The sequence below is a fragment of the Fusarium redolens genome (assembly GCF_020744475.1).
Source record: "Fusarium redolens strain MPI-CAGE-AT-0023 chromosome Unknown BKA55scaffold_5, whole genome shotgun sequence".
Classification (NCBI taxonomy): Eukaryota; Fungi; Ascomycota; class Sordariomycetes; order Hypocreales; family Nectriaceae; genus Fusarium; species Fusarium redolens.
The window spans coordinates 1,575,946-1,591,256 of NW_025763668.1; the positions used below are offsets into that span (position 1 = coordinate 1,575,946).

General features: G+C 48.4%; 7 protein-coding genes across 7 annotated transcripts; 4 read left to right on the top strand and 3 right to left on the bottom strand.

Annotated features, from left to right (window-relative positions):
- Nucleotides 1–64: 64 nt before the first annotated feature.
- On the bottom strand, nt 65–1,761 carry BKA55DRAFT_592166 (uncharacterized protein; the record flags this gene model as incomplete). The annotated part of the gene is made up of 7 exons (XM_046195352.1): nt 65–85; nt 488–731; nt 787–906; nt 961–1,046; nt 1,112–1,414; nt 1,467–1,568; nt 1,624–1,761. The coding sequence occupies 7 exons, from the start codon at nt 1,759–1,761 to the stop codon at nt 65–67; spliced, it is 1,014 nt and encodes a 337-aa protein (XP_046052143.1).
- Nucleotides 1,762–2,651: 890 nt separating this feature from the next.
- On the top strand, nt 2,652–3,911 carry BKA55DRAFT_736188 (kinase-like domain-containing protein; the record flags this gene model as incomplete). Its single annotated transcript, XM_046201325.1, has 1 exon — nt 2,652–3,911. The coding sequence occupies one exon, from the start codon at nt 2,652–2,654 to the stop codon at nt 3,732–3,734; it is 1,083 nt and encodes a 360-aa protein (XP_046052144.1). The 3' UTR covers nt 3,735–3,911.
- A 230-nt stretch (nt 3,912–4,141) lies between these two features.
- BKA55DRAFT_562546 (uncharacterized protein) lies at nt 4,142–5,826 on the top strand. Its single transcript, XM_046192298.1, has 2 exons — nt 4,142–4,762; nt 4,812–5,826. The coding sequence occupies exons 1-2, from the start codon at nt 4,205–4,207 to the stop codon at nt 5,547–5,549; spliced, it is 1,296 nt and encodes a 431-aa protein (XP_046052145.1). The 5' UTR covers nt 4,142–4,204; the 3' UTR covers nt 5,550–5,826.
- Nucleotides 5,827–6,280: 454 nt separating this feature from the next.
- On the bottom strand, nt 6,281–8,806 carry BKA55DRAFT_562547 (uncharacterized protein). The gene is made up of 4 exons (XM_046192299.1): nt 7,255–8,806; nt 7,132–7,206; nt 6,799–7,081; nt 6,281–6,751 (listed from the first exon to the last, which is right to left on the bottom strand). The coding sequence occupies exons 1-4, from the start codon at nt 8,610–8,612 to the stop codon at nt 6,314–6,316; spliced, it is 2,154 nt and encodes a 717-aa protein (XP_046052146.1). The 5' UTR covers nt 8,613–8,806; the 3' UTR covers nt 6,281–6,313.
- Nucleotides 8,807–9,072: 266 nt separating this feature from the next.
- Nucleotides 9,073–10,857, top strand: BKA55DRAFT_506384 (major facilitator superfamily domain-containing protein; the record flags this gene model as incomplete). The annotated part of the gene is made up of 4 exons (XM_046187265.1): nt 9,073–9,235; nt 9,285–9,884; nt 9,932–10,383; nt 10,432–10,857. 4 exons carry the CDS (start codon nt 9,073–9,075, stop codon nt 10,855–10,857), a joined length of 1,641 nt encoding a protein of 546 aa, XP_046052147.1.
- Nucleotides 10,858–11,820: 963 nt separating this feature from the next.
- Nucleotides 11,821–12,276, top strand: BKA55DRAFT_592170 (uncharacterized protein; the record flags this gene model as incomplete). The annotated part of the gene is made up of 1 exon (XM_046195353.1): nt 11,821–12,276. The coding sequence occupies one exon, from the start codon at nt 11,821–11,823 to the stop codon at nt 12,274–12,276; it is 456 nt and encodes a 151-aa protein (XP_046052148.1).
- Nucleotides 12,277–12,477: 201 nt separating this feature from the next.
- On the bottom strand, nt 12,478–14,918 carry BKA55DRAFT_299097 (major facilitator superfamily domain-containing protein). Its single transcript, XM_046185590.1, has 9 exons — nt 14,868–14,918; nt 14,500–14,810; nt 14,335–14,446; nt 14,188–14,283; nt 14,022–14,141; nt 13,842–13,964; nt 13,259–13,791; nt 12,882–13,211; nt 12,478–12,833 (listed from the first exon to the last, which is right to left on the bottom strand). Exons 2-9 carry the CDS (start codon nt 14,715–14,717, stop codon nt 12,650–12,652), a joined length of 1,716 nt encoding a protein of 571 aa, XP_046052149.1. The 5' UTR covers nt 14,718–14,810; nt 14,868–14,918; the 3' UTR covers nt 12,478–12,649.
- Nucleotides 14,919–15,311: the final 393 nt, after the last annotated feature.

Here is a 15,311-nt window from a genome sequence, read left to right on the forward strand (position 1 = left end):
CTTCGTGTCATGAACATTGGTCTCTTTTTGAAAGTTGATACACGCGAGCAATTACCGAATCTACCTATTCAAGCCCAAAGTATGCCTGAGGGGGTAGAGAGTAGTAGTAATTGATGTTCCACGTATGTGGGGAAATTGAGCACAACGCTGTGTTGGCCGAATTACCCTGGTGCAGAATTCAAAAGTTCCCTACCACTTGTGTTGGTTGTGCACGGGGAAGTATGGGCTTTTTCTTTTCCGCTTATCCTTGCCCATAATTTAAATATCCCCACTTCTTTCCAATATGTGAATAAAATCTGCTGACTTGAATGCCAGGATTAAATGCACGAAATGTGGTGATGCTTCATTAACCCTGAACTAAATGGTTTCCAGAGGTGATGCCAATATACAGGTCCAGGCTCTCCTACCAGGTCTCTCTGTCCCAGGCTCTATATGTTCGAGATTCTGCTGGAGAGCAGGTAATTTTAAGCTCTGTTGGCTTTCTAACATCTGTCAACCGGGAAGGCATAATGATTTCTTGGCTGTCGGCGTCCGAGATATACATGTCTTCGAGTCGATAAGCGGGTCCTCGAGTGTAGTTGTCGTCCCCAAACGTATTTCCTGAGCCAAAGGCACTAGGTCGAGGAGTATCATTGGAAGAAACGTCGCTGAAGCAAGGGATCCTCATCAACAATGGCCGGAGGGCAGTCAATGAGGCAGCCAGGATGCTTAAGCCGATTTCGAGTATAGAACTGTAAAAGACTTTTAGCGATGGGAATACAGTTCATTACCTGCGGGACCACTTACTAGATGGTTCCTTCAAGTGTTGTTTCAACAGCATCCTGGGTTGCGAGACCACCAGAGGCTAATGACAGCTGGCTCAAGTCAAGGAGATATTTTAGACGAACGATAATTGCGATGGAGCTCCTGAACCAATATTAGACAACCCGCATCGCGATAAATCGAAAGGGACGAATGTACACGGCACCCAGTCCGAGTAGAACCATCACTATGATCTTGAGCCTCAGGCGAAGCTGAGTCTTGTATAGCATATAAATAGGCAAAAGCTGCAGGCCGTTGTCGGCTAGTCAGTGTATAGCACATACGCATCGTGAAATGAGGTCTTACATACCGCATAGAACCAGCTGATAGTGACATCCATACCAGATAGTGCAAGTCCAGTGGTTCCTAGAACCGCTGTAGGAAGGCATGAGCCCTCCCCGACGCCCCAGGCCACAGACAGTGGACGGCATTGCAGGCCAAATATCAAGGCCGTAACTAAGCACCATAGCGTCACGGCAATCATTGAGACCGCCAAAGCTATTCGAACTATCCTCATATTGGCGCCGCTCGCGAGTCGGAATAGGACTAGTCCAATGGCAAGTTTCGAGATGCCGGTGGTGAGAATGTAGACGATTTGCGCAGTTGTGAAGAACTTTGTCCATGTCAGCGCAACTTCGTCTACATGGAGGTGGAAGATATAATACCATGGCTGCTTTTATAAGGTCGAAGTCGGGTTCGATCGTTGTTGCTCCAATACCGTATCTTATTGCCTGAAGCTCCATTGCGCAGAAGATAATGAAGCCGACCTAGCACTGTATCAGGTTACCTGCCAGGGTAATGAAGATAGCTAAGTTCACTTACTAGAGAAAATATCATAGCTATATCGTCGAAACCGATGGCCTTCTTGATGCTTCGTGCCCATAGCCTTAAGCCAACGGCAACGCCATCAATCACCAAAGAAGAGATGACTAATGGATAGTAAGTATCCCTTAGGCCCATTTTGGCAGGAAAGACGAGATGAAGATGGAAGAGAAGGTGGAACGAAAGAGATCAAGGCAACTTTCAGCTTCCGAGACCAGCAATTTGGGCGCTGACGGTTAATCCACTTCAAGAACGGATTCATATTCTACTGGGCAAGGGAAGCTCCTGACAACAAGGGGCCACGATTTTCATCTCAAGGCTTGAGCTCTTATCGCTTTCTTTTTCCAGAGGCGAGATAACATGTATGACACGCTGCGTTGCAAGGACACTTGGTCCCAATTGCAAGGACTATCCCAACTAGGCTATGCCAGGGGAACCAACAAGTCTAAAGATGTTGCTATTGCCAGATGCACTCTGGTAAAGACAAGCCTGCCGCCCCCAAGGCTTCCATCCCTAATTGACGCACATGCCTGATTCATCACATGATTTGAATCACGATTGAGCTTAGAATTCTATGTGTAATAAGATGATACCTTACTCGACGGGACAAGAGAGATTAAGGACGGACGATAAAGGCAGGTGGATCGCTGATCTGCCAACATACGAAAATTTGTCTTGAGGGATTTAAGGACCAACATACAGCACCTCGACCAACACACACAAGGGCCCAGAGTGGATCGCAACGAGGGACATTAGATGAAATAGACATAGAAGTCTGCACAAGGCAAATAACAGCTACGTTACCCGTAGTTATCTTTCTACTTGCCCAGGATACTCGGCGGACTATTCCCCGACCCTGGTCTCCAATCCACCGTGCTTGCATGTGGACGGGAAATCTCAGGGGACAAGAATGCCCTCCCATGTCAAGTGGGCTTGACTATTGTATAACAATTGGGCAAAGGGCCCAGCACTGGCTGTCGCAGAAATTGCTCGCGTTTCTTCCTCCATTCTACTTTCATTTCTACAATATGACTGCATCTGATATTTCCCCACTTCCAACTGTCCCGGAACAAGTTACTGCCAATTGGCTTGGCAAGGTTCTCGGACAGAAAGTCAAGTCTCTGGATCTCACTCACAGTCTTCTGAATGCTACGGCTAGCAAACTCTTCTTTACTATTGAATATGAGGACAATGACAACAACGAAGATCGGCCGAAACACGTGTGCATCAAAGGAGGGTTTAATCCTGCCATGCTGGCGGCAGAAGGCTTCAGAGACCTCCTTATAGCCGCATACACCAATGAAGCGAAGTTCTTTAGTCTCGTTGCACCAACCCTGAATCACATATCTCTCACGAAAGTGTGGTGGGCAGGAGTTGGGGATGAGCAGGGCATTCTAGTGATGGAGGATTTGAACGAGGCGGGATACACATTTGGAAACCCTCAAGATGTCTGGTCGGTCGATCAAGTCAAGGCTGGCGTCGAACAGCTAGCAGCGCTACACGCTAGTACCTGGGGGTATTCGTACGAAGATTATCCTTGGATCACGGCTTCATATGAGGGTATGATGATGGCTCTCACTAATATGTGGGATGACCAGATCCATGGTGCGGATCGACCGCCATGTCCTGATATCATCAAGGGTTCCCGAGAGCGCACTGTAAATGCCATCAAGAAGCACTTTGCCACCAAGAACCCAAAGTTCATGTCATTGATTCATGGCGACCCGCACACGGGTAATACATATCTCAATAAAGCTGGCAACCCACGATTTCTCGACTGGCAGACCTTCCATATCGGATCTCCGTTCCACGACCTATCCTACTTCATAGTAGGTGCTTTGTCAGTGGAGGACCGGAGGGCAAACGAGGTAGCAATCATCGACCATTATCTTGAAGCTCTCGCGAGATTCGGCGGTCCGTCTCTGTCGACTAAGGATGAAGATGTTATGAAGGAATATTCGAAGGCGACAATGGCTGGCATGGGTTGGATACTAACTCCATATGCCTTGCAAAAAAAGGAATGCGTGTTTCCGATGTGCGGGCGTTATGGTGCTGCAATTGTGGATCACAAGTCTATTGAGATTGTTGAGTCTCTAGCGGATCTTGAGTGACTGGGCGACTGGTTCAAAAACCTGTACTCCCTATCGAGCTTTTGACTGGCCTTCATTGTTAGGCATAGTGAAATACGGCTGATTCTCATGGCCAATCCCTGAGATGATGCTGTCGGAGTCAAACATACAGACAAAAATTAGAACTGGCTGTGTGGATTTGTTGTCGGTAACTATCAGTAACGCCGCTATTGAAATTTTCCTTCTATCTGAGCTGAGTTCCAGGCCTTTCCATACCGCACAGCTGACCACTCTCGAGATACATTCTGAGACAGGTGCGACGCTATTGCCACAGAGGCTAGCTGATTTCAACGCTATTGGCAATAGCGCGCGGCATAGCCGTATTTGAGGAGAAACATTTGATGTATTTAATGGCATTCGCACTTATTATTCAGTTCTCCATTCAGAAACCTTATTCTCTGCTTTTCATATTCCCCAAATACTTTGATGCTTTTTAGAATATTGAAAGAATCATGGCAGGCGTTGTGACACAATCTTCAACCACAATTCTAACAAAGTTTGGCACCAGCATTGCCGGGGCAGCTGGAAGCTGGCTGTTCACTCAGGGTCTGAACGCACTAGAAGGCGGCAGTGAGAGCGACAAAATCAATCAAGGCATTAATGAAGTCCTTAAAGAAGTGGACAAGATCAATAAAGCAGTGCAGAATCTCTCGCAGGCACTTCTTGATGATGTTTTGACACTGCGAACAGATGAGCTGCAACAGCCCATGGATGACATCAATGCACTCTACATCGATATAAGTCAGATCATCAATACTGTCTTAACTCTACCTGCCACACTGCCCACCACTGATCGCGCGACTCAAGTACAGGACGCACAGAATCGTCTGGAGTCCCGTCTTAAAGATTGCGCTAATGATGTTCCCAAGTATCTCACCAAGATCAATAGCTTCCTGACGGAAACGACAACTGGAGACCAGACGGGATGCCCACTTCTTCAACAAATTGCCCAGAAGTGCCTCGACGATTCTACGGACTTTCTTGGCTACTACGGAAGGACAAAGGCAATTGTACAAGACATCGACACGCCCGACTAGAACATGACTGATCGACAAGTAGATTATCGGATACTGGGTCGTGGTGGCCAAGGGCATTGCTCTTCTTCAAATGGCCTTCGATACCCCTGGCGTTGGCTTTGTTGAAGGGGCCGATGCAATTCAAACGCAGAAAGACAATTTGAGCCAACAAGATCAAGCTTTTGAAACAACAATTGGCCAGAACACCATCAATCTTGCCGAGACTGTTCTCAATGCGGAACAGCCATGCCTCGTCCCCATCTCCTTCTCCAGCAACGCCGGCTATCGGGTAGCACTGTGGCCCCAGTGGAATACAGAGATATTCGTGGGGTGCCCAAAAACGCCCACGTCACTAGACGGCGCTGCAGTTGGTCCGACGCTATGGTGGCTTGAATCACCAGCTGGTTCACTCTTTGACTATGAGCCAAGTGGTAATTACACACTGCATGTCAAGGAAAATGCCACAAATATGCGCCTGGCAATGACCGGGTCGCAGTGGGAGGCTGTTGAGATTCCGGACAATGATAAGAATGACGCGAATGTCTGGTCCATCAAGCCCATCGCACCAGGATCGGATAGGTACTCCCTTCAGTTCCAGAGTCGGTTTCAAGGATACAGCAACTTTTTGGTTGCCAAGACGATTCAATCGAACGGAGATAGTGCTCTTGCGACGACTGAGGAGGGGGACGTTGAATTGAGGTGGGAGAAGAAGTTTGATGCGGATAGCACCGCTTTTCGGTGGCAGATTTCTGGTTGGGTTGACACTCCATCTGGGTCTTGAGGCGACGGAAGCCGGTAGGGGAAGCGTCACTATCCAAGAAACAAGCATATTGATACACCTATAGCGATCTGACAAGATGAGCAAGCTCAAGTTTCTCGTGGATTCTTGTATCTGGGTACTCCCTATCATCGCCCAAGTATATTTCAGTTGCTAAGTTCTGTGTGGTGATTATAAGCTCTCAATCACAGGTTTCAACTTGAAATAACACAGCAAAATGCTTACTGTAAACTCATTTTCGAAACAATCTCCAATCGACTTTCTATAGTAATGCTCACACGTTGCCTTATCTTCATACGGTCATCCGTACTGCTACATTCCAAAAACTGGATTGACGTTATCTAACGGTAGCTTTATGCTTCCTGGGGTTGCCGTCGACTTAAAATCCATATATAATCGGCTGAAATGAAAGGGTCTGGGGCGAAGACGCTAATCAGTTTCCTCTCGAGCGATGGCTCAGAGCAGAAGACAAAAGGAGAGGAAGACCAGCGGCGTTTGCGAAAGATGAATGGGCCGATCTAACTTTCGGCGGAGGTTCTCAAATCTCCATTGGAAGATACATTGATCTCATCCAGATCTATAAGCCGTAGCAACATTGTTATCGCGATATGCGCGATATGAGATTCAACTTGCGGATCCGAATGTCAGGATGAAGATTATTTCTGCATGGTTTCCTCGCCAAACGGGCTTGTTTGTCAAAATGCGCAAAAGATCGGAAGTGGAGAAAATTTAAGTACGAAGATAGAAAACATTGTCAGATTGTTGAACTAAATATCAATAACCATTCCTTCGTCTCCTGGATACAAAGACCCTTCACTCTCAAGTCTCTGCAACAAGTTCTCAAAGTCCGCCCAGTCGCATCCGATTTCATCTGGCAGTATCGGCATGTTGAAGGGTTGGCCCGAGAACGGATCGAGTATACCCTCATCCATTGAAAAATGAGGATGGCTTGATATCGTAGGATCCGATTGACCAAGAGTCTCTGTGAAGGTCTGTTGATCGGTCAAGGGTGTCACATTTTGATCCAATAAGCTTGTTGATGAGTTGAGCGCTGGGGTGTCCCGATCGCTGTCTTTTGGTACTGAGATAGGTCTCATGGCTTCCTGGACGACACGAAGAAGCCCATTTAGAATGGTATTCAAGCGGTCTTCTTCACTGAGTCCAATACAGTAGCAGCGGACCAAATCAGCGGCAGTTACGAGAAGCTATCCCAATTAGCATTATACCTCTCATGGCGTAATATTGGACTCACACTTTGGTCAATCTTCGAGACGCGGGAATGAGGCTGTTTCAAAATATGAACCGCCAGAACATACATAGCATGAAGTAGCGGAAAGTAAGCTGGTGAGAACAGATGTGACGCTGAGTCGTCACTATCAGCAAGGAGATGGATGATCTTTCGTGCGGAATTGGCAACCATGGATTGACCGTTGCGAATCTGGTATTCCCATGGTGTATCCTTGGCAATTATCTCTACAGCTTTATGGAGGGCGTCTTTGCTGATTAGAAGGACGTTGCGGTTCAGCATGATGAGGCTGACACAGGATTAGCTTTACATGGTATTGGTTGCATCTGGAGGGCCTACGCGTTGTGATAGTGTAGAGACACGAATGACGCGAGGCCTAAATCTTCTGGCACACGCATAAAGTCCGACGTAGGTCTATCAGCATATTAGCAACGAGATAACTCTTTCGATCAGATGGCCTACCTTATACCGGCGGGAACACTATTGGCCCAGTTCGTCAACATCAAAAATGCCTCTCCAGTACTATTAACCTTCTCCTTGATCACCACTTCAACAGCCCGCCTACTAGCTCTCTCCTCAAGCTGTCTCGCCGTAGCACACCGACGACTCATCTTACTAAAGACGTTCGCCATCGATAGCGCAATACGCGAGGGCTCGACAGCATCAGCTCTAAGAACATCTAGGTCCAGAGTGTCGAATGCATCATCTGAGATAGTAGACACATATCCAAGCTGGAACGAGAATAGCTTCTCATAACTGTATAAAGCCCACCACGCTGGATTCCAGGCGTCAAGATCTAGAGGCTTCTTTCTGTTCCTTCCGGGTTTGTTGAGGCCCAGAGAGTGAGCTATTGATAAGCAGACGCCGAGTGTTGTCCAAGCTGATATTATCTCATCGTTGAGGCGCAGACAGACCGAGAATAGGAAGAGGACCTCGATCGTGTCGTAGGAAACATTGCCGATAAGATAGCCCAGCGCATTGCGTGCCAGTGAAAGTGTTTCAGTCATGTAGGCTTTTCGCTCCGCATGTTGAAGAATGCATCCTCCCGCAGCGAAGAGCAGATGACTTCTCAGGGCAGCAATGTCGACATCGTGTAGCGGCAGACTTCTTGGGTGCCGGGGGTGAGATTGCACGACATCAGCACGGGCTTGATCAAGCCTCACAACAGGGTAAAACGTATGTATCTCCCTCGCATATGCATCAAAAAGGGTCTGGGGCACCCATGTCTCCGGCGTAATTGGGATTCCATGCTGGGGTTGAGATGTCGACTGCGGGTTGAGAGTGGAGGGAGGATATGAGCCAAAATGGTAGGGAATGCTCAGCCGGAAACAAGCCAGGTCAAGCCATTCGGTCAATACCTGGAAAGACGTTGTCCCGGCACTTTGTCGCCAGATCGGTAAAGGATTGCTAATCGTGTCTGTATGGGAAGAGTCTCTACTCTGCGACGGCCTCGGACTCTGTGATCTCGCGCGAATCGGCCCAGTAACCACAGAAATCGTTCTCGGCTCAGCAACAGAATGTCGCCTCTCCACTGCCCCATCACCCACAGCCTGCAACCCATACTCCGACGGACTCGCAGACGTAACAGACCCTCCATCAGTTGACTTCCCCGCCTCTCGTCTCTTGATCAACTTCCCCGGTCTGCGCCTATCTTCGGTGACGCAAGTAACTCCCGCAAGGATACAAGCTTGACAAGAAGGTTGCTGCTCGTCACAGCGCGTCTTACGACCCCGACAGTAATTACATGCGAAATTGAGGCGTCGCCGTTTGCTGGACTTGGAGATCCCGGGGCTATCCTCGGTATCCATTGGAGAGGGCATGGGGTCGGAAACGTGGGGGGAGACAATGTGGAGGAATAATTTGATGTAATGATTGGGTTGATGCGATGCCGGTAGATGAACGCGGATTCCGGTGAACAAGGGTTTGAGAGAGATTGAAGATCTGGAGTTGATAGGTACTGCTGTGTTTGGATGGTGAGATACCGAGCCGACGGAGGCGCAGGGAGCGTATTTTAATAAGAGATCGGTAAACCTTTCTACTTCCCCGCCTTCTTTCCCCTCGGAGACTCGGCTCCACCCCCGCAACCCAAGGTCACGATGTTAGATCCATTGTGCAAGAACCAATCGGAATCTATTCGTTACGCTATCAGACTAACTTAGTACAAGGCCTAGACCACGACTCCGATCCGATAAACAAGGGTGGCGATGGATTGATATAAACCTCGTTTCGTCGCTAATTTAGATATGGGCATCAAACTCATTCAGTTGACAAGGTGTAGTCATGGCTGAGCGACGCGATTCTTTCGGTATGAAACCTGATGTCGATGCTGTTGAGGATATCGTCAAGACGCCTCATCATGAATCCCACGATGCGTCTGGTACAGTCAATCTGTATCAGGATGGAACTGTTGTTCTAGTCCCGACGCCCAGTCCTGATCCCAAGGGTAAACACCCCATCATCTTATATCGTCGCCCACTTACATTTTATGATAGATCCTCTCAACTTGCCCGTCTGGCGCAAGTACATGATCATCCTCCTCGTCGGCTTCTACTCCGGCATCTCAGTCCTGGGAACCTCCGGTCTCGGCTCCGTGGCCCCAGAGCTCTACGCGCTTTATCACAACGACAACCCCAAGCGCATCAGTGATTTGCTTACCTATCCCACTCTCTTCATGGGAATCGGTAATTTGCTGTCCATGCCTCTCGCCAACGCTATCGGCCGTCGACCTGTCTTTCTCTTCTCCATTCTTCTTCTGACAGTTTCTGGAATCTGGTGTGCGTGCTCAAAGTCGCTTACAAGCCATATTGCGGGACGTAACATCTTCAGTCTGGCCGCTGGGCAGAGCGAGGCTCTTGCACCTTTGATCGTGCAGGAGATTCACTTCCTTCATCAACATGGCGTCAAGTTGTCGTACTTTGTCGGGGTTCAGAACACACTCACTGCGGCTCTGTTCACTGCGACTACATATATCGTCCCATCGCTTGGACTGCCGTGGTGGTATGGTATCATGACCATCATCAATGGTTTCACAATGATCATGTCTATCTTCTTCCTTGTCGAGACTCGCTACGACCGACCCGAGGACGCGACTGGTAAGCTTTTTCAGCTCCCTTCACTACTTAGTACTAACCTTAAACAGAGGGTGCAGTCCATCTAAAGCTCGACAAGAACGGCAATGTAGCCCGTGAAGGAACAAATGAGGTTCTATACCAAGTCACAACCCGCCAAGGCGTTGTTCTTCAGCCTGAGAAGTTCGGCGAGAGAACATGGCGCGATGATATGAAGTTGTTCCACGGCAAGGCTGACTGGAAGAGTCTTGTCTCATTCTACAAGGACGTCGGGCTATCTCTCATCCTGCCACCTATCTTCTGGATCTTTATCCTCAATGGTGCTTTCTTGGGTCTTTACATCTACCAGGCTTCGACTTTCGCTGTTATTCTGGTGCAGCCGCCGTACAACTTCGATGCTAAACTTCTTGGTTACGTGCAGCTTGTCCAGATCATTGATTGTCTGCTTGCTGTTCCGCTCCTTGGATATGGTTCGGATATTATCTGCAAGTTTATGAGCCGACGAAACAAGGGTGTCTTCGAGGTGGGTAACCTTCTGGAAAGCTTTACAGAGTAGTACTGACTCCTACAGCCCGAATACCGACTTCTCGTCCTGATTATCCCAGCGGCTTCTGCTATTATCTCAGCCATTGTCTACGGTCACGCAGCCGCCTCTCCCAACGATTATCACTGGATCGCCATCGTCGCTCCATATCATCTCGGCTTCTTCGCTTTCCTCGGTGCGAACTTGGTCGGAATCACTTTCGTCATGGATAGCTACCCCAATAAGTCTGGACCTCTTCTTCTCGTTGTTTGTGCTGGTAGAGGTTTCGTCTCATTCGGCTTGAGCTATGCGACTGTGCCTTCGATTCAGTCGCTTGGATATGACGGTGCTATGAACATTCTTGCTATTATCTGTGGTGTTCTAAGCGGTATGGGAATTATCATGTACTTCATTGGAAAGAGGGTTCGTGAGTGGGCTCGTCGACGCATCTGGCCTAAGCATCACGAGGAGTAGGTTTTGGCAAGAAACGAGGCCATAAAGCCTAGCACATTATCTCTGAATTTGATGACTTGAGAGTCTATCTTGAATGAATCACTGTGATTCACGATGCAGGACTTGACATATCTGCATTCTAACAAGATATTTCCTCTCTGTGACGTCTTGGTGTGAAGCCTCAGTACTGCCTAATCAGGAAATAACAAGAGTGGGATGGTTGGATGACAAGCGACGAGACAGCAGCTTGCAATTGGCGAGCCATGTCTTTGCTAGACCTAAGAATATATGCCATAAAACTCGCCTCTTGCTCTAAAATAGTTAAGCGAGCGGTCTCGATTCCAATGCATTGATCTTTCTCCCGACGAGGCCTTGAAACATGGTGTCTTATTACCGCTTTCTATTAAAGCCTTCGTCACATCATATAGGCCTTAACTACGGATATAGACTTTCTCTAATGTTACAGCTTTAGTCTTTAGCTAGCATATCTTTTTGTTTCGTTTATCAGCATTGACTCCATCGATGAGCTGCCAATGGCATTGCATCCGTGCGCATCAAACTCATGCACTATAGCCCAGTGGAACGACATGCTAACAGTGAGTTTAATTAGCCCTTTATGCACAGCAGCTCGGCTAACCTATGCATTAAATTACAAGGATCAAAAACTCTTAGCTCTTAGATGATGCTACCGGTATTGCATCTATAGACATGGAGCTCTTCGCATAAATGTTGGCCTAAAAAGGATAGTTAGACGAAAAGATAAAGTAGTTACCTCGTTAATGGACAGAGACAGTACCTCGTGGGCATCTGTCACAATTCTTAAAGGACTGTAATCCCTGATATTTGTTCTCCTTGCTTTTCACTCATGCGGTTTTGCTTCGCGCCCATCAGCCATTCGTTATACCACGACAGACAATAGCCGATCATCGTGCTAGTACAGCAAATAATCACATACATAATTTCATCCGTTCAATGTTCTCCGCAATGGCCAAATCCAAATCCAAGACAGAGGCCTCACCCGAGACCGATGCCGCACCCTCAGAACCCACTCCCCGTCCCGTAAGCACCTGCGGCAGCGAGCATCTTCTCATGACAACCCGTCGCCAAGCTTCAGAGCAATACGCCAAAGCAGCCAAAGCCGAAAAAGCCTACCGCACCAAGAAGCGAGCTGCTCTCGCCCGCGCCAACTACAACGAGACCAAGACACACTTCAAAGAGGCCTTTTCGCACCTCTGGCTTGCTTTGAAGGGAGTATTCCCAGCACTGAAGAACTCAAGATACCTACTGGGTGAGAGGCGCGATAAGAGGAGACAGGAGGCTGAGAAGAAGAAACGGGAGAAGAACCTGGAGCGGAAGAAGAAGCTTGAGGAGCAATTGGCGAAGGAGGAGGCGGAGGCGGAGGCTGATGGAAAGAAGGAAGGGGACAAGTTTGAAGAGTAGGAAGTTTAATGTATCATGGGCTTACGCTTGTGATGATGGGCTGCGATGCTTTGTACTTTGGCTATTGAGGGTGGCGTTTGTCTCTGGCTTGAGGCAGCGATACCCAACTTTCACTCGCTTTTTTCCTTTGTCTCCAACGCAATATAGACTATTGCTATGCTTTAGTTATAATCGAAACAATGTTTAATTGATAAACACATGATTGACTAGTATTGTTGAAGCATCTGCGCGTGAACTCGCAGTGTAACAGATGGAGCAATAGCTAAACGCTTTCGAAGGATACAGCTATAAACGCGATCGCTACATCATCCAGACCTGCTCCGTAATGACTCTACAAATGCATCGGTAGCTCTTTATTGTGCGACGCGGAGCCTCAGTGGTTGAGGTCAAGATCTGCTCCCTCCTTGACAGTGTTCCAATACTTCTCTGCACTTCGCTGGCGCAGAGCCCGTCCCCATTTCATAACAGGGAATATGGTCAAGTTATGTGCCAGACCCGCGAACGCACCCAGAATAAAGGCATTCTGATAGCCCAGGTTGACAACCCAGGGTGTGACACTGGTACTGTTAGCGAAAGCCTCATGTTGAAGACTCTTGTGTGCTTACCCATAACCAATGCCGAAGGCCATCGTATTTCGGATGATGATAGCGGTAGCCAAAGCCTCGCTAGCGAGATCTCGATAACAATCGATGCAGTACGCAATGGAGATTTGTGAACCGGCAGTGGTAGTGAAGGAGATGACGCCCATTGCAAAGACGATTGAGAACCAATGCGCCTCGTAGTAAGCTCCGACACCAAACAAGATGCATCCAAAGGGGATGAGGATGAGAGAGGGGAGGAAAAGCCACAGACGGTGCTCAGCCTCCATGAAACCCCCATTGCGACGCGCCATTTTGATGATGAATCTGTCGCCAAAAATTCCAGTGTAGATACAGCTACTTTCTGTCAGCTTCTCAACCATTCGCGGGCATCACCGACTTACGCAAGGGTTGTGCCAATAAGAGGAGCGATGAAAGTCAATCCAACGGTCGAAGTGGGCATATTGTAAGGCTTGTTTGACAGAACCATTGACTCAGTCGCGTTCAATACGGAAAGCCAGACGATGTTACAACCATAGATGAAACCAGCGTATGAGATGATTGGGAACGCAAGGAGGAGGATCGGCCGGCTGATGAGCTTGATGAGTCTGTTCTCGCCCTTCAAATTCTTGCGCTCGATGGGCTTCAGGCGAGACATTCGAGATTTCTTGCTGAGCTGAGTGTTGTCGATATCAAAGGTCTCATTAGGTGCGCTGACGTTGGTTAGAGTGGTAGTCGCGACTTGGTCTTGTTCAACGTCGTGCTTCGTATCGATGTCGTCTTTGGTATCAGGTTCAGTCGATGTTTGGTTCTCGCTAGCAACAGCCTGACCATCGATATGGTTGCGGGTCATGTATTTCGCTCGATCGAACTTGGTCTCCTCCATGAAGAAGAAGATAATGAGAAGCAGGACTGCACAGAAGATGGCACACCAGTACTTTGACCCTGTTAGTTCCACCGCTGGTCAAGCGGGAGTCTAGTACTCACAAATACCCATTGGTATCCTTGGCCGTCATTGATGAAGCCCATAATGAGAGGCGCGATACCGTTGCTGTAGCCAAGGGCGAGGGCATACAGAGCGATGAACTTGCCTCGTTCGTGCGTGAAGAACTGCGAAGCAACTATCAGTCTCTTGCGCGTTATTGTGCTTTGGGAATAAAGCCTTACGACGTCTGAAACCGTGATCTCTGCCAATGACTCAATGGGTGCACCAAAGACTCCCTGCAAAATCTTGGTGGCGATCCACTCGCCGTTTGATCGTACATGCGGCTGCCAGACCATTACGCCCTGAATTTGTGAGCTTCGATACCACCAGTCAGACTTGAATAGTTACCAAAGTGCCCAATGTCGTCAACAGATAAACGGGTCGCTTGCCGTACTGGATGGCGATGGCCTGCCAGATGATACATCCCCAGCCGAAGAAGAGGAACTAATAACACATCAGGATGTCCCTCAAGTCATCGGATGGAGATAGATTTACCATGTATCCGGTTCCAGAATTGAGATCACTGTAGCTCAGCCCCGTCGACTCCGAAAGAGGTCCCAAGGTAGAGTACAGCGCCGACGAGCAAATACCAATGACAAGCACGTATCTACCAACATGTCAGTGAACCTCAACACGATACCAAAACGAGGTTATACATACGCTGCCATGCAAAAAGCAGAGAGGTATTTCCTCCTCGGCGACCAGTTCAGCGGATCATCCGGGTGAGCTGATGGAGCTGGGACAAGAACGATATCATGCTCCGCTCCTTTGGCGTGCTGCGAGTCCATACTTCCCTGAGCGTCAACCAGGTGGACCGTTCCGGGGATCGCCTCGATCTGGTCTGCCATGTTGGCAGTGGTCTGACTTTGAGTGGGCATTGTGGGTATGAACCGAGAGATGGGAGAAAGTAATCCGTGATTATCTGTTGTGGAGGTTTTGACTGATCGGTGTCAGCGACGGGATCGTTTCTCCTTTTATATCTGTCAGTAAAGTCTAACTAGTATCCTGGATTGCTCTATCTTGACTACCTCTCGTAGTTCCAACGCGTAGCTTCATTATTATCGGCGCCATGTCCCTGGGGTCTAAGCCCTTTGCCTTATCAGCATTGACGTCACTTCTCTGTCCCAAGCCGTTCATCCGGACAATTGTTTCTGGGGTCATGGGTTAGTCCATCTTGAAATGCCCCGAATAGGACAATAGCTCCAGAAGTTAAAGCGCGATGCAATGCGGGGGCGGAGCCGTCCTTATCACTTTCACAGTCCAACCACTTGGCATCTGGGGATATCATCATCCGTAATCATCTCCTTTGAACAGGCGTCTTGGCATGTAATAAATCCAATCTCTTGGCTCGGTGACAAGGGAGGGGAATTGAACCCGATGAGTCTCCAGGAGATGAGCATATGTCCCACTCGAGTTAGAGCAATTTCGTTGATAAACTCACCAATACTCTTGTCCAACCAGATCACATGAGT

Bases quoted from the DNA above. Each gene is read 5' to 3' on its own strand.
- BKA55DRAFT_562546 (XM_046192298.1), top strand. From the start codon at position 4,205: ATGGCAGGCGTTGTGACACAATCTTCAACCACAATTCTAACAAAGTTT. The intron at 4,763-4,811 runs GTACAAGACATC...ATCGACAAGTAG, and splicing joins ACGGAAGGACAAAGGCAATT to ATTATCGGATACTGGGTCGT.
- BKA55DRAFT_562547 (XM_046192299.1), bottom strand. From the start codon at position 8,612: ATGCCCTCTCCAATGGATACCGAGGATAGCCCCGGGATCTCCAAGTCC. The intron at 7,082-7,131 runs GTAGGCCCTCCA...ATCCTGTGTCAG, and splicing joins TCTCTACACTATCACAACGC to CCTCATCATGCTGAACCGCA. The intron at 6,752-6,798 runs GTGAGTCCAATA...TAATTGGGATAG, and splicing joins TCTCGAAGATTGACCAAAGT to CTTCTCGTAACTGCCGCTGA.
- BKA55DRAFT_299097 (XM_046185590.1), bottom strand. From the start codon at position 14,717: ATGCCCACTCAAAGTCAGACCACTGCCAACATGGCAGACCAGATCGAG. The intron at 13,965-14,021 runs GTAAGGCTTTAT...GTTGCTTCGCAG, and splicing joins AGATCACGGTTTCAGACGTC to TTCTTCACGCACGAACGAGG. The intron at 12,834-12,881 runs GTAAGCACACAA...TAACAGTACCAG, and splicing joins GCCTTCGGCATTGGTTATGG to TGTCACACCCTGGGTTGTCA.